The sequence below is a fragment of the Dreissena polymorpha genome, chromosome 5 (genome assembly GCF_020536995.1).
Source record: "Dreissena polymorpha isolate Duluth1 chromosome 5, UMN_Dpol_1.0, whole genome shotgun sequence".
Lineage (NCBI taxonomy): Eukaryota > Metazoa > Mollusca > Bivalvia > Myida > Dreissenidae > Dreissena > Dreissena polymorpha.
The window spans coordinates 22,715,331-22,741,107 of record NC_068359.1 but is presented as its reverse complement, the minus strand read 5'-3'; the positions used below and the strand labels follow the sequence as shown (position 1 = coordinate 22,741,107).

At 40.1% G+C, this 25,777-nt stretch overlaps 1 protein-coding gene across 1 annotated transcript in view; it reads left to right on the top strand.

Moving 5' to 3' along the window:
* The window catches only part of LOC127831103 (GRB10-interacting GYF protein 2-like), a 61,429-nt gene extending 45,814 nt beyond the window's left edge, over positions 1–15,615 (top strand). Inside the window, exons 20-30 of the mRNA XM_052356093.1 lie at positions 673–915; positions 1,872–2,012; positions 3,253–3,372; positions 4,142–4,230; positions 5,317–5,425; positions 6,122–6,303; positions 6,939–7,059; positions 8,265–8,361; positions 10,329–10,375; positions 11,368–11,484; positions 12,618–15,615. Of these exons, the coding sequence (XP_052212053.1) occupies positions 673–915; positions 1,872–2,012; positions 3,253–3,372; positions 4,142–4,230; positions 5,317–5,425; positions 6,122–6,303; positions 6,939–7,059; positions 8,265–8,361; positions 10,329–10,375; positions 11,368–11,484; positions 12,618–12,839 (1,488 nt within the window). The 3' untranslated portion in view covers positions 12,840–15,615. The remainder of the gene's footprint in view (positions 1–672; positions 916–1,871; positions 2,013–3,252; positions 3,373–4,141; positions 4,231–5,316; positions 5,426–6,121; positions 6,304–6,938; positions 7,060–8,264; positions 8,362–10,328; positions 10,376–11,367; positions 11,485–12,617) is intronic.
* Positions 15,616–25,777: the final 10,162 nt, after the last annotated feature.

The following is a 25,777-nucleotide window of genomic DNA, read 5'->3' as shown; positions in this document are numbered from 1 at the left end:
GGATTTCTCCATAACAGCTAATAAGCCCTTTTTAGGATTTCTCCATAACAGCTAATAAGCCCTTTTTAGGATTTCTCCATAACAGCTAATAAGCCCTTTTTAGGATTTCTCCATAACAGCTAATAAGCCCTTTTTAGGATTTCTCCATAACAGCTAATAAGCCCTTTTGGGTCTTAAGCAAAATATCGAGCTTGATTTATAACAGGGGTGTCAATTTTCCGGATTATTCCGGAAATCCGGATTTGAGCCGGCCAGGGTTGATTTTGAGGTGAATGTAAATCCGATGAGTTTGTTTAAGGCGGGTGGGGGTAGTGACAAAATTCTTTTAGTGCGGGATCATTTCAGAACGAATATTGTTATAGCATCGTCGGCATTCCGGACATTTGCGCTTGGTACCGATTTTATTTATTGATTTCTGATTGGTAAGCGGCTGGCACTGACATAAGCAGTAACTGGCTAAGTAAAGCACTGCAATATCATATTTTAAAACAATATGTTAATCAAATAAGCCCTTTTGGATCTGAAGTAAAATATTGAGCTTGATTTATAAACAAGTCCCTGAAAATTGTGTGCTTCGTGGTACATATTTTGTAGGTACAGTTATGAAAATGCATGACATATTTCCTTCTTCAACTTTTTTTAAAGTTGTGGCTGTTGTCATTCTTTTCAAAGAAAATGGAAGAGGAAAGATTTCGCGCGGAAGAAGAAAAGAAACGCTACGAAGAAGAACAGAGAACCCGGTTGTTAGAAGAGCAGCGGGTGAGACAAAAACAAGAGGAGGAGCGTAAAACGCGTCAGATGGAGGAACATAGAAGTAGGGAGGAAGAAGAACAGGTGAGGCAAATGGAGGTAGAACAGAGAAAGCGTGAGGAAGAAGGAAGGCAGAAGGAGGCACAGAGAAAACAGGAGGCGCAGGTAGGGAGGAAGTGACGTGATTTGTGTTTGGTTTATTTTGGTTTAAAATGTTGAACAGTCATGTCTGTGTTTCATTTACATGTTACAAGATGGGTCCTGTTATACCTACATCCATAAATCATGGAGTCTCTTAGACTGAAAATAAAATATTTGACAATTGCAATTATTCCCCAGCTAATTGTATGAGTTTTGGACTCGGGGACTCTCCAAAATGAAACACTTTCTTAAATAAAACAAATGGTTTGGGTGTGGATTTTTATCCCCCGCCTGAGGCGGAGGGATATTGTTTTGGAGTTTTCCGTCCATCCGTCCGTCCGTCTGGCCACTTTTGTGTCCGGAGCCATATCTTGGAAGTGCTTTGGCGGATTTCATTGAAACTTGGTATGAGTATATATATGCATAAGAGGATGATGCACGCCAAATGGCATTGTACACCATCTGTTAAAAACAGAGTTATGGCCCTTTGTATCTTGAAAAAATGCTTTTTACTATAGGCACTTTTGTGTCCGGAAGCCATATCTTGGAAGTGCTTTTGCGGATTTCATTGAAACTTGGTATGAGTATATATATGGATAATTAGGAAGATGAAGCCAAATGGCATTGTACTCCATCTGGTAATACAGAGTTATGGCCCTTTGTATCTTCAAAATAATGCTATTTTAGTGTCAAATATAACACTTTTGTGTCCAGAAGTATAAGGCGGGGGATATTAACTTCAACGAATTTGCTTGTTTTTTTCTGCAAGGTGTCATTTGAAATTCTATGTTTATATAAGTATTTAAAGAAAACTGCATATTATAAACTGATAAAAAAAATATGCAATGGCATTAAAAAAAGCGATTTATAGGCCATGTGCCATTATAATGTGGACTAATGTCAGAACCACCTATGTATCGAAAACAATTTCATTTAGGGATAATCCGCCAGTTTTCTCGATGTTTCTAATTCTTCCCCAGAAGCAGTTAGAGGCTCAGAAACAGCGTGATCAGCAACTGGCCCTGCAGCGACAGCAGCAGCAACAACAAGAGGAGGTGATGAGGAAACACCAGCAAGACGCCCTTCGCAAGATACAGCAGGAACAGCTGGCAAACATGCAGGTGGGATGGGGCAGTGATTTGGGTTGGGATGGGCAAACATGACAGTGGGACAGGGAAGTGGTGTCAGTTGGGAGGGGTAAACATGCAGGCGGGACAGGATATTGGTGTGGGTTGGGATTGGCAAACATGCAAGTGGAACAAGGAAGTGGTGTTGGTTGGACAAGGGAAGTGGTGTGAGTTTGGAGGGGCAAACCTGCAGGTGTGACAGAGAAGTGGTGTGGGTTAGCATGGGCAAACATGCAGGTGGGAAGTGGTGTGGGTTTGGATTGGAAAACATGCAGGTGGGACAGGGAAGTGGTGTGGGTTTGGAGGGGCAAACATGCAGGTGTGACAGGGAAGTGGTGTGGGTTTGGACGGGCAAACATGCAGGTGGGACAAAGAAGTGGTGTGGGTTGGGATGGACAAACATGCAGGTGGGACAGGAAAGTGGTGTGAGTTTGGAGGGGAAACATGCAGGTGGGATTGGAAAGTGGTGTGGGATTTGATTGGCAAACATGCAGGTGGGACAGGGAAGTGATGTGGGTTGGACGGGGTAGTGGTGTGGATGATGGAGATTTCACAGGTGTGGGTATTTTATGAGTACAGGACCTGTAGTCAGCAAACCACTCTTACACTTAAGAATTAGAAATGGACTTAGAACCAAGAGAAATATGCCCAGTGTGTGAATATTATCCGGCTTCCATTGGTGATTATAGCATTATTAAAATGTTCTACATGAAGATTAATGTGGATAGAGGTGGTAAATTTCAAGTTTGACTAAAAATTTAAGCAAAACTTGACTATTTCAATCTAACGAATATTCTTTATTCTTAGACTTCAGTCTAAGAATTGTTGGGTGATTACGAACCCTGGTGTTGGTAGAGGTACAACATGTGGTTTTGAACAGTTTGGTATGATTTTCTTTTCACGTTAATAAATACATAGCAACAAAGTTTGTTTGCCTTTATAATATATGCCTTTTTCTGAGAAAACTGGGCTAAATGCATGTGCGTTAAGTGTCATCCCAGATTAGCCTGTGCAGTCCGCACAGGCTAATCAGGGACGACACTTTCCACCTAAATTTGATTTTTGGTAAGAAGGGACTTCATTGAAACTAAATATACCATAAAAACAGAAAGTGTCATCTCTGATAAGCCTGTGCAGACAGGCTAATCTGGGATGACACTTCACACACATGCATTATGCCCAGTTTTCTCAGGAAGATACTCATATGTTTACCCTTTATCTGCGTGTTCTTCAGTTACCATCACATGTGCAGTGGGCCAGTGGAGGTGGTAGCCCCCTGGTGTCCTCTAACGGGGGCAGGTCCCTGCTGGAGATCCAGCAACAGGAGGAGCGAGAGAGGCTCGCTAGGGACGAGGTGAGATAGCATGGAGCCTCTCTCTGGCATGACGGGGCCTTAACCCATTTATGCTTAGTGGACCCTCCCATCCTTCTAAATTGGATCAATTTATTTCCAAAATTAGGGATGTCTAGTATATTTATTTCTATATTTAGAATACTTCTAACAGAAAGTCCTTGAAGCAAACAGCGCAGACCCTGATGAGACGCCGCATCATGCGGCTGTCTCATCTGGGTCTTACTCTGTTTGCCAAGGCCTTTTTTCTAGACGCTAGGCATAATTGGGTTTATTCTTGTGTGAGAGTGTGCTCCTAGATTAGCCTGTGTAGTCAGGGCTTTTTCGTGCTCATTCGGGAGAAGAACAGCATAAATTTTGACATTAAGATTTTGGAAATACTTTGTAGCTGATGAATCAGGACACAAAGTTATGGGGTTAAAATGATCAATGGAATATCTTAATGATTTGAACAAATCTTTCTATGATTATTACAGCTTATAAAGAATTTTACTATAGAAAGACAATAACCCTGCTCATGGGTATTGATACACCTTTAGGCATTGACCTGTGATTGGTGTTGTTTCAGATGCAATGAAATGGTGTATATTCCCATTTACATAATAAAACAAGCACCCTTTATGTAAGGAAATAGGCCGTTGTGCTTTGTTTAATATGTAGCCTGGATTGTAGTTTTAAGTTCCGATTAATATTAGCAGACAATATTTGTTTAGAGTTTGTATTAATAGGTAACCCAATCCAGCTGCTCACTTGAGATATTCTTTCAATCCAGCTTCTTAAAAAGCAGCAGGAGTCTCAAAGGCAGCAAATGTTGGCATTGCAACAACAGCAGCAGCAGCAGAAATCCTGGACAAGCACTGTGTAAGACTCTTTACTGTTTCACACCACCTGAGTCTTGGAGATTTATTTTCCAGTCACTGTCTGTCCCTCCTGCTTTCCTGTTAGTTCTGTAACTGTAACAGCCTTGTGAGGATTTTAATATATAACTTCAGATTATTATTCGCAATGACCAGACAATTTAGTTTAAACCCATTTATAAAGGCTCAAAATCCTTAGGCTTATTTGCAATGCTCTCGAGTCCGTTTCCTGGGACTAGAACCAGTAATTGGTATCTTTAGGGGAGATCTTAAGAACGCTCCCAGACAATTTGTTGGAAGAACTCCCATGCTACTAAGTCAAAGGTCATATACTTTTATTTTTAAGTTTAACTATCAGTAAATTTTAATTTCCTTTCTCTTACTTTTTCATCATTGTTAAAAATTTGTTTGCATTATTGTGATAGAATGTGTTAGGTAAAATTCTTATGCTTCGAGATGAAAGGTCAAGGTTGAAATTCAAGGTCAAACATCACGAATTTTCATATCTGCTTATAACTTTATAACATAACATTGGATTTCATACTGTTCATTTTAAATTAATGTATGGCTCTCCTTTCCCCACTGACCAGCTTTCGACTTTGGAGGTGTCTATCACGTCCTATGGCACGCCTTGTTCATAATTGTTGTCATTTTGTTTTCTTTCAAAACACATTGAACCCTACTAGAATTGGGGCAGTTTTTCTGAAATGGCTCTAGTACTACTTCTCGGGTTACCTTGTTTAAATAATTATTATGTTTTGTTAAGGTTATGGCTTATGACCTCAAGCTTATGCTAATTGTGCTATGACATTCCCACAAAGATTTATGTTGCCTTTACTTGGCTGGCACTATCCTTCTGGCCATAAAATCTCTAAAAGAATTAAGCCCTGTATAAAAATAAGGTCTTAAGTTGATTATTTTAGTGATTAATATGAATATTTTATAGATTAAGGTGTTGTAATATTCACGCTATGATTTGTTTCCCTCTGTATAACAAAGAAGATTAAACAAATTTGGGCTAATTCCTTTTAGAGTTGTGATCAAGTAAAGTTTCAGTTTCCAGAAGGTCTGAAACTGTATGCCATTTCAGCTCACCACCGTCGTCAGCCAAGTCCCTGCTAGAGATACAACAGGAGCAAGCCAGGCAGCTGGAGAGAGAGAGACAGAAACGAGAGGAGAACCAGCAACATGTAGCTAAGGTATGGAGGGGGAACCAGCAGCATGTAGCAAAGGTATGAAGAGGAAACCAGCAGCATGTAGCAAAGGTATGGAGGGAGAACCAGAATCATGTAGCAAAGGTATGGTGGGAAGAATTTGTATAAAGGGAGGATAATTTAGGGATTGGTTGCTGCAGACTGATTTTGGGAGGGGGCCCAGAACTGGAACAGGCCAGTCTGTTGGAAGAACAACTGAGTACTGGAAAACCAGCAGAATGTTAAATGTCACAAAGGTAGAGAAAACAGGCGGGAGCTTGGGGTTTGGAAGGGGACTTCGGTGATTTAAAGTGGATGGACAGGCAAAACAGGTGAAAAAGACTGATAAAACTAGCAGAAAAAACAACAACAAAAACTACAGAAGTCTATTGCCCAATACAAGGTAAGGAGGGGGACACAAGGAATCAAAATTGGGTATTGTCACAGTGACGGAGTCCCGTCTCTTAACAGGCCTTGTAGCTAGAGAGGGAAAGGCAACAAAAGACAAACAGCAGTATGCAGCAAAGATGTGGTGAGGTCTTAAATTCTATTGAAACAAATTAAATATAAAAACTCACAAACCAATTTTGCTGTCTTCCTCAGAAAAAACAAACATTCAAGTATCTAAACAAAAAAGCCTGTGTACCTATCATCCTCAGAAAAATCAACAATAAAAGTATCAAAAACCAATTTCTTCCTCAGAACATGACCCTGGGGTCAGCCAGCGTGTGGGGGTCAGGTGCTGGGGTCAACAACTGGGCCAACGAGGGGGCCTGGGGAGCCCTGAAGAACGCCCAGCTCGCTGGGTCTGACTCCTCTCTGGGATTCTGGGACGAGGCCATTATATCATCTGGGCCGGCCAAGAAAACTGCACCCAAGCAGAAGTAAGTACTGAGGTATAGGTGCTTAAGAAGATATGGTGTCAAAGTAGTGATTAGCAGGTCTATTATCTTATGTGTTTAAATCCTGCTCGGAAAGGGTTTTCATCATGCAGGTTTCTTAAATTTGAGGATTATTGGTTCTAGTGAGAACAAAACCTTCAGAATGTCTCAAACATCCTGAGGCTTGAAATGCAATTAATCTTAAATACATAGGTTTAAAATGAAGTTAAACTTAAGCCATGGTTACAATTTTTTAAGTATTCCTCTGATTACAGTATTTTTCAAGTTGTAAGTTTTGTCAGTGAATTATCTAGTAAATGAAAACTGTAAAGTATCGCAGCCTTTTACGACTGGGTCTGCTAGTTCAGATGGTAGATTACTAGACAAAAAATCAGAGGAAGTGTGGGGGGTGGGGGGGTTTCGATACCCAACACATAACTGTGCTGTTATGATTGGTTGTCATAAAGTAGGTCAGTGGTCAGTTGCTTGCATCAGTATGTGTACTAAGGACTGATAAACCAGCTAAGTAAGAAAAAGTGTAAGTTGATTAACTGACCACCATAATATTACTAAAATAATGTTTGACGATTAAAATAATTACAACAGCATATAACAAATTGAGATGATCTCCCGTTCAGTTCAGGCAAGCAGCAGGGCACCACTGACTTCCCTGCACTCCCTGGAGGAGGTAACTCCAACAAGGGACGCAACTCCGGCAGCCAGAACAAGGCAAAACCTTCCAAAACTAAGAAAGATGAGGTATTAAATTGACAGGCTCATTTGAAATTAATTCTGGCTATACATGACTGTCTCATTTTAAATTGATTCCTGCTATACAATTTTTAATAGACTACATTTAAAATGGAATTGTTTATTTCTTATCCTGAAATGGTATTGGTGGTATTTTCTCTATTCACATTTGTATGCCCCCGGATCGAATGATAGGGGGTATATTGTTTTTGGCCTGTCTGTCTGTCTGTCATTCTGTCCAAAAACTTTAACCTTGGTTAAAGTTTAGGTTAAAGTTTTGCAATAACTTTTGCAATATTGAAGATAGCAAGTTGATATTTGGCATGCACGTGTAACTCATGGAGCTGTACATTTTGAGTGGTGAAAGTTCAAGGTCATCCTTCAAGGTCAAAGGTCAAATATAAAGCGTCAACCTTGGTCATAACCTTTGCAATATTGAAGATAGCAACTTTATATTTGGCATGCATGTGTATCTCATGAAGCTGCACATTTTGAGTGGTGAAAGGTCAAGGTCATCTTTCAAGGTCAAAGGTCAAATTTTTGGCTTCAAAACAGCGCAATAGGGGGCATTGTGTTTCTGACAAACACATCTCTTGTTCTTTGATGTGTTTCAATTATTGATGAATGTGTTGTATCTACTTATCAAATTATTTGTGAAATGAAACGAACTTACTGGTAGGTGTTTAACGTGGCTCATGGCTCAGCTAAAGTATGTACTTAAAAGATGCTATTAAAAAAAAAAAAAGATGCTATTACGGTAAATATGTATCGTTGTATAGAATCCTTCCATAAGATATTCAAAAGCTTACTTAAGTACTTCTTGGCTGAGCGTTATAAAATGTGTGAAGAAATGTCAACTTTTGTCAGTAAACCAATGTAAAGTAATTTATTGGATGATATCCTTCTTGTAACCAAGAAATCCTGGATTCTTAGTCAGAAACAAGTACTAGTTCTTCTCAGGAAACATATATGAGAATGTATAGGAAAACTTCTCTTAATGCATGTGCATAAAATGTCATGCTTGTGCATACACACTCGCTAATCAGGGATGACACTTTTCTCCTAAACAGGATGTTTGCAAATAAGAGACTTTCTTTAAAGGAAAAATACTTATCCGGGTTATAAGGGACAACACTTAAGTCACATGCATCAAGCCCTGTTTTCCCTGATTAGGGCCCTATATGTGTTACATGGGCCCCTTTTGCTCCCTACAGGAGGCAGTACAGAGGCTGTTCCAGGCCCCTGTACAGGAGGATGACTTCACCAGCTGGTGTAGAAAACAGCTGAACAGCATGGACACCTCTGTAGACAGTAAGCATTATACCTGCTGTATTGGTAGACATGTCTGCAAAGATTTCAAGCAAATTTCTGTTTGTCAGAAGATGTTTGCAAAGACCTTGTGGGAATTCACAAGGATGTCGCCCCCTGTTAATTTTAATGCCCCCGGATCAAATGATCGGGATATATTGTTTTTGGCCTGTCTGTCTCTCATTCATTCATTCATTCATTCATTCATTGTATGTGTGTGTCCCAAAACTTTAAGCTCGGTCTTAACTTTTGCAATATTGAAGATAGTAACTTGATATTTGGCATGCATGTGTATCTCATGGAGCTGCTTATTTTGAGTGGTGAAAGGTCAAGGTCATCCTTTAAGGTCAAAGGTCAAATATATGGCTTCAAAGCGGCGCAATATGGGCCTTGTGTTTCTATCAAACACATCTCTTGTTTGTCTTGACTCCACTCCTGACCCTTGCAAACAAAGAAATATTGAATACTGTAAACGTATAGAAATTCGTCGGTATGAAATTTCGTGGTTTAATGAAAAACAACTAGTTCGTTGACACGTAATTTTGTGGATTTCAAATTTTTGGGGAAGACTGACCGTCATAATAATTAAACATTTATTAAAACAACCAGAATAATAACGAAGCATAATCTGCTAATCTGTGTTGACCGCAAGTCTTGAGGTTAATGTGCACTGAAGCATGAAAGTGTTGCCAATTACTGTTGATAAGAGCGATAAAGCGGCGCACTTGTGGGTCCCTGCTCGCTAATTGCTATCGATGTTGTTTTGACAATATTTGCACTTCTTAGCGAAAATGGTCCCATAGAAGAAACGCTTTAGTAATAAGGTCCCCAAAATACATGTGTGAAAACCGTTGTCTCTTTTAAATTTTATTTACGCATATTGACATATATGATAAATCTGCAAACTGTTAATTTTACGACGTCACGTAAAATAAAATGTGTTTTTTCTCCACGATTGGTAATGCTATTTATTATATTTATTTACCATGTTTAATAAAACGTACATTAACGATGATGAATAAAAAAAGAAAAAAACTGATATATATAGTGTAATGTGACCTGCTGAAGTGAAGTAACTATTACAAAAACAATATCTCGGATAACTGACAACACAAGAAAATGTCGGAAATTACATTCGGAAATGACCGATTTCGGATTAAAAATGTATAAATAATCGTTGGTACTTGAATTCGTGGTTCAGTGGACCAACGAATTCCACGAAAATTCGTACCACACGAAATTTAATGGTTTTACAGTATCTGTAGGATTTACATATATATGTGTTCAAATGTTGATGGGAAATGAAAGGAAATGTTAGGAAATCTTTATCATAAGCATTTCATTGCACACTTAAACTATGGAGTTAGCTAATCTTTTGAAAAGTCACCAGACTTGTCCCTCATTCCACCGTAATATATTTTAGCAACCTTTTTGAATTCAAGATCATGACCTTTAAGAATGTTTAACCATATCGCACTCTGTGGATAAAGTCAAGATATTAAAAGCCCCTAAACTCTCAAAATCAACTAATGTTTCATATTATATTTAGGAAAATAACACAGTAGAAATCAGTTAAAAATGTTACCATACCACAGCTATCATTGAAATTTTGGCTATTGCTATTAGGAACACTGATTTTTTTATGTATAACTTTATTTTACGAAATATTTTGCAAAATATTGGTTGATTTTGAGTATTTATGTGACTGTAAGACCCCTTTGAGAAAAGAACAGAATAGTCAAAATATATGCTTTGGAAGAGGGTGAAGGAATTTAGTTCACTTTTTTGTTACAAGGTAATGGGAATAATTTCTCAGAAAAGTACTTAATCTTAATTTCATTTAAAAATTCTTAATCATTATTTAAGTACTTTACCTTGATTTCATTAAAAAATTGTTCATCATTGTTAAAGCATTTCAACAGTGTTTTCAACAGATTCCTACAACAGCAACATATGATTGTAAATTTCAGTCCCAACATTTGTTGCCTTCCTACTGGAAGTGGAGTCACCATACGAGGTAAGTTAGGAAAGGTGCAGTATTTGTTACAATGTTTCATGTGTGCTCAATTTCAGTTTATTTGATATTTATAATTATTCCATATCAAATTGGCATTGTCCGTCTGTCCAAACTTTTGAGGGCTATACCTCAGAAAAAGTATAACAAATCAACATGAAACTTAATGGGTGTATAGAAATCAATACTTTTTCAGGGCTATATCTCAGATACCATTCAAGATTTCAACATGTAACTTCATGGGTGTATAGATATCAATGAGGAGAATTGCCTTTGCATAAGAATCATAATCATACACTTTTGTATGCCCCCGGATTGAATGATCGGGCTATATTGTTTTTGGCCTGTCTGTATGTTTGTCAGTCAGTCAGTCAGTCAGTCAGTCAGTCAGTCAGTCAGTCAGTCAGTCAGTCAGTCAGTCAGTCAGTCAGTCAGTCAGTCAGTCAGTCAGTCAGTCAGTCAGTCAGTCAGTCAGTCAGTCAGTCAGTCAGTCAGTCAGTCAGTCAGTCAGTCAGTCAGTCAGTCAGTCAGTCATTGTGTGTGTCCCAAAACTTAAACCTTGGCCATAACTTTTGCAATATTTAAGATAGCAACTTGATGTTTGGCATGCATGTGTATCTTATGGAGCTGCACATATTGAGTGGTGAAAGGTCTATTTATCATTTGGCAGGTATAGATCATTTTACAAGGGAAGTAATATTTTTTATTGTATCCCTTAAAAAAATATTACTTCCCTTGTTAAAATTATCTGTACGTGCCAAATGATAAAACAAAAATTAATTAATCAAAGCGGCGCAGAAGGGGGCATTGTGTTTCTGATGAACACATCTTGTTTGTTTAAAGGACGTCTTTTCTGAACCAAAATTCTATCCTTGCGGAAAGTGTTTGGCCTGTGCGGACTGCCCATGTTTATCAAGGACGCCATTTTATGCACATGCATTAAGCCCCATTTCCACAGATTGAGGCTCATTTTCAACTTCTGTTGCATAACTCAGGTTCATGACTACATTCGTTCGTACCTTGGGGAGAGCAAGGCATCAGAAGAGTTCGGGAAAGCCTTCCTAGAGAAGAGAAGTCAGACCAGGAATCAGTCAAAACCAGCCCAGGCTATGGTATGTCAAGTGATAAAAACATGGTAGCATGCGTTATCAATTTTTGAAGACCTTTGTAATGATTCTTTTTGTAGAGAAGACACAGACAATGGGCCTGCTCCAGAATGAATTAGGCACTACTGACTAGGTTGAGTCAAAAACACCTCAAAGTCTTGTTCTGAAAAGTAAAATGACAATAAAAGAACATACCTAATTATACCCCCACTAAACGAAGTTTAGGGGGGTATATAGGAGTGAGCTTGTCTGTCTGTCGGTTGGTCGGTCGGTCTGTTGGTCCGTGTCCGCTCTCTAATTCAAGTAGTTTTCATCCGATCTTCACCAAACTTGGTCAGAAGTTGTATAAACATGATGTCTAGGCCAAGTTCGTACATGGGCCATGTTGGTGATTGCTTAACATTTGTATGGTATTAATCTGCAAAATTTTTATTATAATACAAATACATTTACTATTTGGAAATAACGTAATTATTGCACAGACACAATGTCAGTATGTGCACGTTTTGCCAAATATATTGTACAGTTATCTGGGTTAAGAACAGATGTTTGACAAATCATTTTGGGAAAGCTCTGCTTAATTTATGTGCGATTGTGGGTTAACCCTTTCAGTGCTGGAACCAAATTTTGAAGGCCTTTGCAAACAGTTTGGATCCAGATGAGACGCCACAGAAAGTGGCATCTCATCAGGATCCAAACTGTTTGCTATTCTGATAGTATTCTTTGAAAAAAAAGAGAAGAAAATGCTAATTTTAGAAATTCTGCAGACGACATTTTAGCAGACGACAAATTTCCCAGCATGCAAAGGGTTAAGTGTCTGCCCAGATTAGTGTATGCAGTCTTCACAGGCTTATCAGGGACAACACTTTCCACATAAACAGGACGATTTTCTTTAACCAAAAATACTATACAAGCAGAAAGTGTGGTCCCTGCTTAGTCTGTGTGGACTGCAAAGGCTAATCCGGGACGACACTTGAAGCACATGCATTAAGTCTGATTTTTCCAGAACAAGGCGCATATTTGTTGAAAAATAACTTAATTATCCTGATCTAGTAGAGATGCAGAGTCAAAATCATTAAAGCTACACCTGTAGATGGGTAATTAATTTGACTGTCACGCCCTGTTCCCCTCTCATTCAGGACAGCATCTGGGGCCCAGCTGTGGCCATCACCCCACGCGAGCTGAGACAGCTGCCACAACCCCACACCAGCACCGATGACATGCAGAAAGGAAAGCCAAACAAGAAAAAGAAGAGCAAGATGATGAAGCTCGACTCGAGCATTCTGGGATTTACCGTTCACGCAGCGCCGGACCGCATGGTCGGCGAGATCGACAGTCTTGAAACCGCCAATACAAGGTGAAGAGATTGCCGGAATCAGTTTGGTTTAAGATTCGTGAATGTTAATTTGAATTTTTTCTTGAAAAATTCAACTGATTAAGTTGTCTTGTGATTCTTTGGAATATGCATGGCTTTGTTGCATTTGTACAATATTTGGTGTGCGGGAAATGGATGATAGCGCCGAGTATTGAGTACAGAGAGAGTAACATGACATGCCATGGGTTTGGACAAGTTTGGATTCAGTGATATGCAGATATGAAATGTTCAGGGATTGTGTATCAGTAGAGTGGTTGAATTAGAGCCTTGCCCTGGATAAACTGGGCTTAATGCATGAGTGTAAAGTAGTGTTCCAGTTTAGCCTAGATTAGACAACACTTTCCCGCTGTAAGGATTTTTCGTTTAAAGGAAGTGCCTTCAAAATTAAAATCCAGTCAAGGGAGAAAGTGTTGCCCCTTACTTTCCTTTGCAGACTGCACAGGCCAATCTGGGTTCACACTTTACGCTCATGCATTAAGCCTTGTATTCCCAGAAAGCGGGATCATGAAGGTGTAATGTTATAATGTTTCATATTGATGCTAAGATGGAGTCAAACCATCTGTCCAAACTAGATTACCACTGGATATTGAGTGAAATTCACTAATGTTTTATCTTGACGTTAAGAGATACAGATGATATCTGATTGCACTATAATTTATGATTGTCCCAAATGTTCTCTCTTTAAGGCATTGCAGATTTTATTTTACAGTTTTTAATGATTTAATAAAAATTCAATGAAAATGGCATTATATAATGTTTTGCCATCTTAAGCTCAAGCAAAATCAAAATGAAACAACACACAGAAATTATGTTGTAAAGTAAAAGAATGAAAAAGAATAAGGAATGCAAACACAACTTAAAAGGTAATTTAGAGCAACTGCATGACTTTAGAACATGTGGCCATGGAAATTATTCAAGGGGCTTTATAGTCATAAGAAGCTTCTTAAAAGTTATTTTAGCAATTTTAAACTTAACAGTGTTATAACATAGCTTTTGAAGAAACACAACTTGACTTTTTCTTCTTCATTCAGTGAATTCTTCACTACTGTCATAAGCTCAGTTCAGACAAACACCATGGCACTATCCATATTTTATACAAAAACCTAAATTTTAATATCCAACATGACACAAGAAAAAATTGCTACAAAAGAGGAAATGGTATATTTGTCCCCTACCGGTTTTACCGGAGGGGACTTATGGTTTGCGCTCTGTGCATCTGTGAGTCTGTCTGTCACACTTTTCTGGATCCTGCAATTACTTTAAAAGTCCTTCATATTTTTTCATGAAACTTAAAACATGGATAGATGGCAACATGGACATTATGCATGTCATTTCATTTTGTTCCTACGTCAAAATTCTGGTTGCTATGGTAACAAATATTAATTTGTTTAAATCTGACAATTGTGGAAATTTCTGACAATGGTGGAGCCGGTAGGGGACATTTATTGCTTGGCAATAGTCTTTTTTGTATTGCTGTTTTGAAAATTTACAATGAATTAAATAAGGTATCTGTAGTTGAATTCTTTTGTCTTATTCATCTATACAGATTGTTCAAATAAATGAATTTTTTAACAACGAAAACATCTTCGTTTGATTTGGATGTAAAACTTCTGTAATAACCATTGACAATACCGGTAGAATTTTACATATAGACTTTAATTATCATGTACAAGCTGTAGACAACTTCAGAACCCACAAAAAGTTTTTGCCCCATAGGTTATTAACATTTAATCAAAGCTCTGAAGGCATTGGACTTGTTGGCTATTTTGTAAGGTCAAGAGATAAAACAAAATCATGAAAAGAAACTAAGAAAACTGTGTATACCGGCTCATTATTAAATGTTTAGCCCAGGAGTCATCAAGACTTGTTCTGAGCATGAACTGTATGTCAAAAAAGTTCATTTAACAACCAGTTTTATTGTTATTTTGCATTATTGTGTCTCAAATGTTTTGTTTTATTGAATTAGATAACGGGTTTTATGTTACTTTCCTATGCTCATTTGGTAACCGCACTGTCGAAGTTGACATTCTAAGAGTGTCAATATTTTTATAAAAAAGTAAATTCATTCAGTATTTATTAAACTATTTGTATTGTTTTGTTAAAGAAACAATAGAATGTACCTATTTTGTAATGAATAATGGTAACAGTCACAATCTTAGTTAAAGTCAATCTGCATATGACTCGTGATAGTCTTTTTATGAACCCTCAGAACATTCAGCAGTTATCATTCCAATAGTTATCATTAATTTCCTTTTATTATTTAAATGACAACTGCTCTAAAAGGTTTGGATGGATAACTTAACTGTCTGAAGAGAAAAAAATGAATGACTGTTTGCATCAATAAATAAATAAAGACATAGTAATGATTTACATTTATAAAGCGTAAGAATTTAAGATGAAAATGTGGTTCATTCTTTTCTCAATGCTTTGGAGATTAAAAACAAATTTTATGGCTTGAATAGTGAGAAAATATTTTTTTCTATATAATAAAAAGTTAAATTATGTGAACTTTGCTCGTTATTGCTGCATACTTTTAACTGGTTTGCATTTGTAATTTATCATTAAAAGTATGCTCTTTTTTTTAAAAGGAACATTTTTTTACGAAGAAGTGCTAATTAATAACAGACACACTTGAATGCCTTCTTGTGTAGTTAAAATACGTGTATGTAACTTGTTGATGTGTGATATGAAGATAATGAAATGGCCAAAAATTATAAACAAAAATAATAAAATGTGTTGAATAAAGTAAATGACAACTTTAACTGACTTGCTTCAAGTTTTGCTACTTTCTACCTACATGTTATTGTGAAACTTTTGCCATAATGTGATTATGGAGTTTCCAGCGAGTCGAATCACGGTGACCGGGGTTAAATTCCCACTCTCGGCACAAGTCAGTTTGGTAGGTAATCAACATACTGGACAGGTGTGTACTCCATTTTCCACACACATCGCAAGATGACAAAGGATGTGTCTTATTGATTTTGAAGTTAAGATTAGAAATCGGTCTAACTTTTTTTTTAGGGGACTGCTTTGGCTTGATTTAGATTGAAGAACTTTTCTGATATCAAATTGCTCAATCATGCACCTAGCATTTTAACGGATTCATATTGAGATGCGGTTTAGCTTACTGTCAAACATGTTTCATTGCTTCTATAAAATAGGCGATATTTAAAAATAATATTTAATATGAAAAAATGACTTTGCTAAAGAGATTTCCCGCTGTCTACTGTTGGGTAACATCCACCAATGTTATCCCAAACAAGCCATGTATCTGCTATGTTACTTCGTATTATTTGTATTCCCTCTTGTAGGGTGGCATATATCTGTGGTGTAATGGATGAGGTGTCTGCCTAGCAATCGGGAGTTCGTGGGTTTGATTCCTACTTTGGGAGCGTTCTCATGATCTCCTCCATAGACACCAAGTACTGGTTCTTCCCAGAAACGGACTGGATAGTGTCCATATCTGCCTATAATACTCAAAGAGCGGTTGGGAAGTAAACAGAGATATATAGTTGAACTGTCCTGTCAGTCTGTTCGTCCATCCGTAAACTTATAAAGCGATATCTTTGCAATATTGAAGATGGCAACTTGATATTTGGCATGCATGTGTATCTCATGGAGCTTAAACATTTTGATTTGGTGAAAGGTCAAGGTCATCCTTCATGGTCTAAGGTCAAATATATGGGGTCTGTCCGTCCGAGACTTTAACATTGCCCATTACTTTTGCAATATTGAAGATAGCAATTTGATATTTGGCATGCACGGGTATCTCATGGAGCTGCACATTGTAAGTGGTGAAAGGTCAAGGTCATCCCTCAAGGTCAAATATATGGCGTCTGTCCGTCCGTCCGAAAACTTTAACAGTGCTTAATTTTTTACTCAACTTCTTTGTCCGTTAAACGTGCGAAAATAACCTGCTTTTAACTCAACAGAAGTTGGACTTCAGTTGTGTGAATTACTCCTTTGCCCTACGCAGCGGGAAATTATAACGTAGTATATTAAAGCCAATCAACAACCACATAAAACAGTGTTATCGATATGATTTTAATAGCTTAATTACGTTACCTGCTATCTAATTGCTACTTTACTTCCGAAGGATCGTAATTTATCCGGAAACTTTCTGTCCAAAGAATCCCACACTTTTCATGAACCTGTCAGGTCAGGTCAGAACGGTCACATAGTGCTGTGTAGCCGTATAACCAAAACGGGATATACTCAGAAATCACTCTTATTCCGGATGCATTATACAAAGGCCGACATTTTTGTTATTTACTTAATTGTTGCTTCTGTTTCGCTGGATTCTTCTGTTTTTACAGAAAAGAGAAGTTTTTGAATTGTTGTAAAATATTCTCCGTATATATATCCGATTATTTCTGTATTGTATTGTGTTTTTGTTTGTTTGTTCAAGGCAAAATATGCCTCAAACACGTGGTTCATGTGGCCACATAAGAGCAGCATGGGACAACCATGATAGCTGCCTTTCGTGTGCCGGATGTTCCCAGGATAACTGCTGCCCTTTCTGTGAGCATTGGTCTGTAGATACCTGGGCCATCAAGCGTCGACCTTTCAAGAGTCGTAGACGCAACATGCGTAGTTCAGGTCAAAGTAGGGAAAGTTCCGTTAGCCGTGACTTTTTCTCCACACGACCTTGACCACATGCCATCAGGAGATGCCATGCATCGGTCCTTGCCCGGTGACGACACCGGACAAAATTTGCCCGGTCCGTTCATCGGGAACAAACCAGGTGACCGGTCCGGAGACTTCACCGGTCAACATTGACCGGTCCGGTCACCGGTCATGCTATGACCGGTGTCGTCACCGGTCAACCAGTACTGACCGGTCCGGTCAAGGTCATGCTATGACCGGTCCGGTCACCAGTCATTGACCCGTCCGGTCACCGGTCATGCTTTGACTGGTCGGGTCACCGGTCTCCGGTCACCTGTCATTTGACCGGTCCGGTCACCGGTCATGTAATGACGATCCGGTCACCGGGTACGGTCTGTGCCACAGACCGTTCCGGTCACCGTAGATGTTGACACTACCTTGTCAGTACTCCACAAAGGTAGACGCAGCTGGTTTCTACTGTGAGTCACAGACGTAAACGCGTAGTGTCTGATGTTTCCGGCTACTCCTCCAACTCGGGCTCGTCGTCGTATGACTCATCGTCTACTTCAACTAGCCCTCATCATTATTGAGTGGACGTCGTTTCACGCTCACCGAGTGTTTCTCGGCCGTAGATTGCCTCGTAAAGATCGATCCGCCAGCACTCTGGGAGACGTTCGATCAGGAGGAAACATCATTCCCAGGCGCCGCCGAACAGTGTCTCGGCATCGCGGGATAAGGGACATAGACCTTCCTCTATTAGGCGCTCTCGGACTCCTAGGTCCCCTAGTCGATCCTTCTGAGGAATATATTGGCACCTTCCACGTGTGTCGGCCTCTATTTGGCCTCAACACACACTTCAGAAGCAGCCGTTCCTACAACCACTGAGCATAATTTATATTCAAACACTAGTGTTGCATACATATCAGGCTCAAGATACAGGGGTTAATCTAACCAACTTCGGCTGCGTAATTCAGCCCCCACGGGTCTCTTCCACATTGCATAGAAGTATACCCCGGGCTGCCGCTACACTCATCAAATCCCATACTTTGTGGATCCAACAGTCGCCGGAATCTTTGTCCCTTTTTTGACTGATCCTTTACCAGCGACAGATGGTATTCAAAGTGAGTCTGCTGACTTGATCTCTGATAGACCGAACTCACCAGCTATAATCTTGATGGTGCCAGAAACGATCCTCTCATGATAGAAGCGAATGAATCTAGTATTCCTACTTCTGTATCCACCGGTTTCAATCAATCCAATGCTCCCGCAGATGGTTCGATTGAGGCGGGTTCGGAGTCTAATGAGGCCGAACTTTATTATTTGGCCTCCATCAATCAGGTTTACGAACTAATGTTCAATACCTTAGATGAGGACTTCTGCCCCCGCCCTTCCTTGTCTCACACAGGATCTGCGGTTACCGTTACAGAACAGGTAGCCTGCAGACGAGAGCCCGGCAGGATAAGTAAGGCGACTTCCCCAGTGGATCTCCGCCTTCCTATTGGCTCTTCCACAATGGCTGTATTCCAGTCACTTGAGCCAGCCAATAAGCCTTCGCCATCTCCATGGAAAGCCCCTAAGGAGCTGACGGAGCCTAAACAGATGGACGGCGGGAAAAGTTATAAGGCCCCGGTACCCGACCCTTCTACCGGTTTGGACCTTTCCAAACTTCCAGTTCCTGATGCTGACATTAGTAAGCTGTCCCTTACAATGCCTTCATCATCTACCCATACAGCAGTTCCTCTTTCCCTGTTGGAAAATTGGGAGCTGAGAGAAACGCTGTTCCATAGGTCTGGCTAACCAGCTAGATCTCATGGCAGCCACAGCCTTAGACTTGGTTTGGGAGCTCTCTGATTCAATCCCAGAGGAGCTCCGTGCCTTGTTGATACATCTTTCACGTACTACGCAGTGTTTATCTCACAATGCTGCGTCGTCTTTGTCTGAGATGTTAGGCTTCGGAGAGACCTCATCCTCTCTTCCTTGCTCAATAATTTCCTTTTGGAAACAGGCGTTAACTCCCTTCGAACTGCTCCACTAAGAGCAGATTCTCTTTTCGGAGGGAGGATACAGTCGGCACTTACTGCTGATCGTGAAGATCAGATACATGCCTCCTTAGCTAGGAGCAACTCTGGCCAGCGCCCTGTGGTTTTTAAGCGCCCTGCTTCTAAGCCCCAGGAGCCCCACCGGCCAAGAACGCTAAAAGGGACAGTTTCCCTACTAAGCGTCCGTCTGCTCCACGTCAGCCCACAAATAGGCCTCCTTTTCAGAACAGAACATCTTTCTATCGGAAGCCTTCTGTAAACCAAAATTGGAGTAAGGGCAAACCAAATGCGGACAAGAAGTCATTTAATCCTTCTTCCGGCAAGGGTGGACCTCCAAAAGGTCAGCCGTAGGTCATACCCCTTTCTACCGCCACAACCTCCGATGCCGGAGGTACCAGTCGGGGCCAGACTTATGCACTTCGCAAATCGATGGCTCCAAATAACTTCGGACGCGTGGGTTCATTTCTTGTCACCCAAGGCCTCACTTTTCAGTTCGAAAAAAGGCCCCCACTCTCTTGCGTCCAATAGATCTGGTATCTCCACATCCACAACTTCCAGACTCCATTCTCGGACTCCTGGAAAAACAGGCGGTAGAAAGGGTTCACGACCCTTGTTCTCCAGGATTTTACAGTCGCCTTTTCCTTGTTCAAAGAAAAGCGGCTCCTGGAGACCAGTCATAGACTTAAAAGTGTTCAACACGTTTCTAGTCAAACCTACTTTCAAGATGGAGTCTCCTGCCTTCATTCGGCGCTCCATCAAACCCATGCACTGGGGGGTTTTCTTGGACCTGGAAGAGCATTCTTCCATGTTCCTATCCATCCCAACTACCGGAAGTACCTGCGCTTCTCCTTTCGAGGCCAGGTCTACCAGTTTCGGGTTCGCGATGCCCTTTCGATTGGCCACAGCTCCACGAGTTTTCACCAAACTGATGGCCGCAGTGGGCGCACACCTCCGATTACACGGGGTTCAACTGCCTCAGTATTTCGACGATTGGCGCTTACACCAGCTCGATCGTCGACTGCTTCTGCTACACCTAGAGTTCTCTTGGAAGGAGCTCCTCTCTTTAGGACTCCTCAATGCAGCCAAGTCAGACCTCATTCCCTCTCAGGATTTCATATTCGTGGGAATGAATTTCTGACCCACATTAATCGGGTCAGGGTCTCACCGCAACGTGAATCAGACCTCCTTTTGAAGGTCAGATGGGTGGGTGCTGTCCCAATCTCATATCATAGCTCAAGATTTCCTCTCACTCAACGGTATCCTGAGCTCTGTAGCAGACTTCGTGCAGTTGGGACGTCTCTTCCTACGTCCTCTTCAGCACTATCTCTCAGCTCGCTGGAAATGGTCTCCAGACAATCTGCTAACACAGATTCCCATCCTTCCGTCCTTAGTCCCCCACCTTCAATGGTGGCTAGACGAGGAGACCCTGTTGGCAGGGAGTACCGCTTCTTCCCCGCAACCTTCTTTACATCTCATAACGGATGCGAGCATGGAAGGTTGGGGCGCTCACCTGGAACCCCGCAGCCTGACATTATAAGGATTGTGGTCTCCTCAGGAGTCTCACCTGCACATAAACAATCTCGAAATGCGAGCAGTCTAGCTGTTTCTCAATTCCAATCACATCTTCGGCACTCCTGTGTGATGGTATCGACAGACAACACATCAGTCGTGGCTTACATCCAGAAACAGGGAGGTTCACCTCTCACTCCCTGTCCTGTATGGAAACAAGGAACTTACTTGTTCTTTGCAAGAGCCTCAACGTCTCTCTCTGTCCAAACACATACCAGGGTGTCTCAACGCCCTGGCGGACGGTTGTCTCGCAAACACCAGTTACTTCCATCGGAGTGGACACTTCATTAGGAAGTGCCAACCAGCGTTTCCTCACATTCGGTTATCCACTGGTCGACCTGTTTGCGACCAGAGACAACCATAGACTTCCTCTGTATGTGAGTCCAGTGTACGAACCAGCAGCGTGGGCGGTAGACGCGCGTTCGTTCGATTGGGATCAACTGGACGCTTACGCTTATCTCCCACCCATTCTAATTCCCCAAATCTTAGGGAAAATCAGTGTGAGCTCTTGCCGGATCCTCTGATAGCCCCTTGGTGGCCCAGGAGATCCTGGTTCAACGACCTTCTCGGTCTCCTGTGCGAATTTCCCAGGGAACTCCCGCACAGGTCAGATCTCCTATCTCAGAGAGGCAGACTTCACGTGGATCCAGACATGTTCCACTTACACGTCTGGCCGTTATCAGGCAATCCCTGCAGAAGAAACGCTTTTCTGTCAGGCTTCAACGCTCGTTGCCTCTGCAAGGAGAAAGTCCACCAGAGCAGTCTATGATGCTCGCTGGAAACTCTTCTCTAATTGGTGTGTGTCGAGGGAAAATTGATCCCCTCAATCCCTCTGCTAGACTCATAGCGGATTTTCTAATCTATCCCTTTGATGATAAGAAAATTTCTCTTAGCTCCATCAAAGGATACAGATCTGTGCTTTCGCATACATTGGCTTTTCGTAAGTCATCACAAGTCTGTGCTGACCCAGCCATTTCGGAACTGATCCGAGCCATGGAACTTAAACGTCCTGTGTCTCGTTCTCTTACCCCCAAATGGGATTTGGCTTGTGTTATTGGATCGCTTATTAAAGCTCCCTATGAAACCCTTAATCAGGCTTCTTTACAGTTCCTAACCTGGAAGACCGTTTTCCTTCTTACCATGGCTTCATTCCAACGTAGAAGTGAAATCATGCTCTTTCTATCGAAGAAAGCCATCTTCGTTTGATTCCTCCGATGGCTCTGTCACTTTGTTGTGTCAGCCAGGATTCCTTGCTAAAAAACAACTCCCCTCAATGGCTTCTTAACCCTTCAAGGTCCCAAGTCTTTCTAGAACTTGTGGAAATGAAGATGAAGATAGACTCCTCTGCCCTGTCAGGTCTTTGAAGTTCTATATTAGTAGAGTTAAGTCTATTCGAGGTTCTCGCAAGAGACTCTTCATTCCCTTAAAAGGGGGGGGGGGCGATTGGTGGCGGCTTCTATTTCCCGTTGGGTAGCCTCGACTTTAAAAAGGGCTTACTCTTCTCTTTCTTCAAGGGATTCATCCTTTTTAAGATTAGACCGCATGAATTACGAGCAATGTCGGCTTCGTGGGCGTATATTAATCATACCCCACTCTCTGACGTGCTTCAAGCTGCTTTCTGGAGGAATCAGACCACTTTTTCATCTTTTTATCTTCGTTCTCTGGAGTGCCAACAGGACAACTTGTATTTGTTGGGCCCCCTTGTGGTTGCACAAACGGAAGTATCTTCTACGGCATAGGTATATTACGCTTATCCGTGAATTAAGTTAATACCGTAATAACGAAGATTAGCTGAGAACCCGAGATATGGGTTCCGCTGTGATGGGGAGATTTTCGCGAACTTCCCGCCGCAGCTGCAAAGTCAGCAATTAGATAGCAGGTAACGTAATTAAGCTATTAAAACAAATTTTTATAGTAAAATTAGTAATTACTTACCTGCTATCGGTAAGTCCCACCTCCCACCCCGCTCTTCGTCTAATTTTCATATTGTTTATTGGAATAAGAGTGATTTTGGGTAATATCCCGTTTTGGTTATACGGCTACACGGCACTATGTGACCGTTCTGACCTGACCTGACGGGTTTATGAAAAGTGTGGGATTCTTCGGACAGAAAGTTCCGGATAAATTACGATCCTTCGGAGTAAGTAGCAATTAGATAGCAGGTAAGTAATTACTAATTAAAATGAATTTTACTATAAAAATTTGTATTAGGACCCCTGTTACTTGATCTATTTTGACACGTAGCGTAGTCACCTATTCGGGTAGGCATTGCCATGGAAACGCTGCGGATTAGTGGGAACACAGATTCGAGGTGCAGTTATTAAGCCTAAGATAAGGAACATGTATATATGAATTTTGTAAAATCCGGGTCATTTGACAGATTTCCGGGACTTCGGGACACGTTTCATTTTCAAGACAATCGCGGACAATCCGGGACATGGCATGTATGTTTAAGATAGTTACTTGATATTTGTCATGCATGTGATCTCATGGAGCTGCACAATTTGAGTGGTGAAGGAAAGGTCAAGGTCATTTCAAGGTCAAAGGTAACAAGAACTATCTTTAAAAAAGATATACGGCGCTGATTGTGGTTGGAGTTTGTGAAAGGTAAAGAGTTCAATGAATGAGATCAAAGATAACGAATGTCTTTTCTGTACAGTTCTTAGCTGCATCACACGCAGTAAGGGATGTACGCGGAGTTTTCGCGGCTTATTTTACTTTATTGCAATTGCTGGTCATAAACCTATAGATACAAAACAGAAACCAAAAGAAGAATGGAAGTGAAATAAAAAAACATGAGTCAACCGGCCACACTCGAAGTATCCGTACATATTTTAAATTTTATACGCGCGAACAAGCCTGTTTTAGTGATTTGTCGGGCATTGCTTTTTGATTTAATTATTAACAGTATCGAGAATCATCGCGCTCATGCTTAATACATTAGTCAATATGGTGGAATAATTCTTGTTAAATTAATCAAAAATAATATTTATCATGGTATTGTTGAAAACACATTAAGAATCTATTATTGACATTCCATAATTATATCGCTGAATATTTATTTAACGAATGTCTGGTCTAAAGAAAATTCCAGTTCACCTAGTTCACGCGATAGCGTCTATACTATATAACGATTGCTTTACTGGCCGCGAACTGACCCTGATACCTTGCGGGTTGGAATGCGATGCATTAAAGTGAGGCCACGCTTCCACTGCTGGAACGACGGCTTGTTTAAAACTTATACTTTTATATATTAAATGTTCGATTTCGAAAACAACTTAAAATGGTTTTGCCAAAACAAATATCAGGATAGGGAAAAACGATACTTTTATGAACTTAAATATACTAGTTCACAGACATGAATATGAAAGTAATTACTAAATATAAGAAATAGCCTTTAAGTAGATCTCAAACGCTCTGGCGCTGGCAATCCTCTGAAAATAAAAGGTGCACGCACAAACTGTATTGATGTCGAGTGTTTAGTGTAAAACTGTTCTATATATCATGCATTTTTATTAGATATAAATTGTTTCATGCTGAACTGTCTTTGTAAAACAGTGTTACAAAGACGCGTTCATGTTTCCAATGTGCTGGTGGTATGATCAAATCAGCCAACGGACTAAAATGAAGTGTATTCATTCGTGTCTAGCCGCGGGAAATTTTATTTGAATTTTATTGGACACTTACAAAGGTCAGGTAAAGTGAAAAGCTGGCTTATATAGCTACGCCGAAAAATAATAATATTAATCAAAGCAGCGCAGAAACGGGCATTGTGTTTTTGACGAACAGATCTCTTGTTGATTTTAGTCTTTATCAATTATATGCTCACGGAATAATATATATATAAATATATAACGGGCCTCTTTAAAGACAATAAAGGCGCATTTGATTTTACAAATTTTTTTGTAATGGCCAAAAGTTTACAGAGTAGAATATGTTTTTCATGAATATCTAAAAACTGTCAATTTTTGTTTCAATAAATCGCATAAAAAGGCCAACTCACATTACAAGTGCATGACAGATGAAGCTGTTTATTTTCAAACAACATTCTACGAAGATTACTTGCTTAAACTTCATACCTATGAAAGGAGTGTCAGATTTTGTTTGACAGATTGTCTTGAAGTTCATTTTATGTGGGTTAACTGTTTTCGTGATTAGTTTTATTACAATTCTCTTTTTTTTAATCTATTTAAATATTGTTACAAAAAAACCAATAAATTATAAATGAGTAGATTAATTAAACTACTACCAAACTGTCAAACCGATGTTGTTTACGTCATAACCATACCAAAATAAATACTGCTTGCTTGCTCACAACTAATAAGTAATACATTTGAATAGATAAACCATTTTAATAAAAGTTTTAATTGCAAAACTAAGACATAAGACTGAATATGATGTCATGCGCGACAGTGTCGTACCCCGGTATATCATGGGAAACAATGGTCGATGTCACCTAATAATAAATTTCTTTTTAAAAATGATGCCTTAAATAACTATTGTTAATCATTAATTTATATATGTCGTTTGAATCTGATTTAAAGGATTGTTTGTTGTTCAGCATTTAAAAAGACTTGTAACTAAAACAATATAGTCTACAGGTATCGGTCGTTCTATATATTACCTGTTTCGCCACAGGGGGTAGCGTGTGAATAAGATATTAATTAGTGAAAACCAAAGTGGTTATCGTGTGGCTATGATATTAATAGTG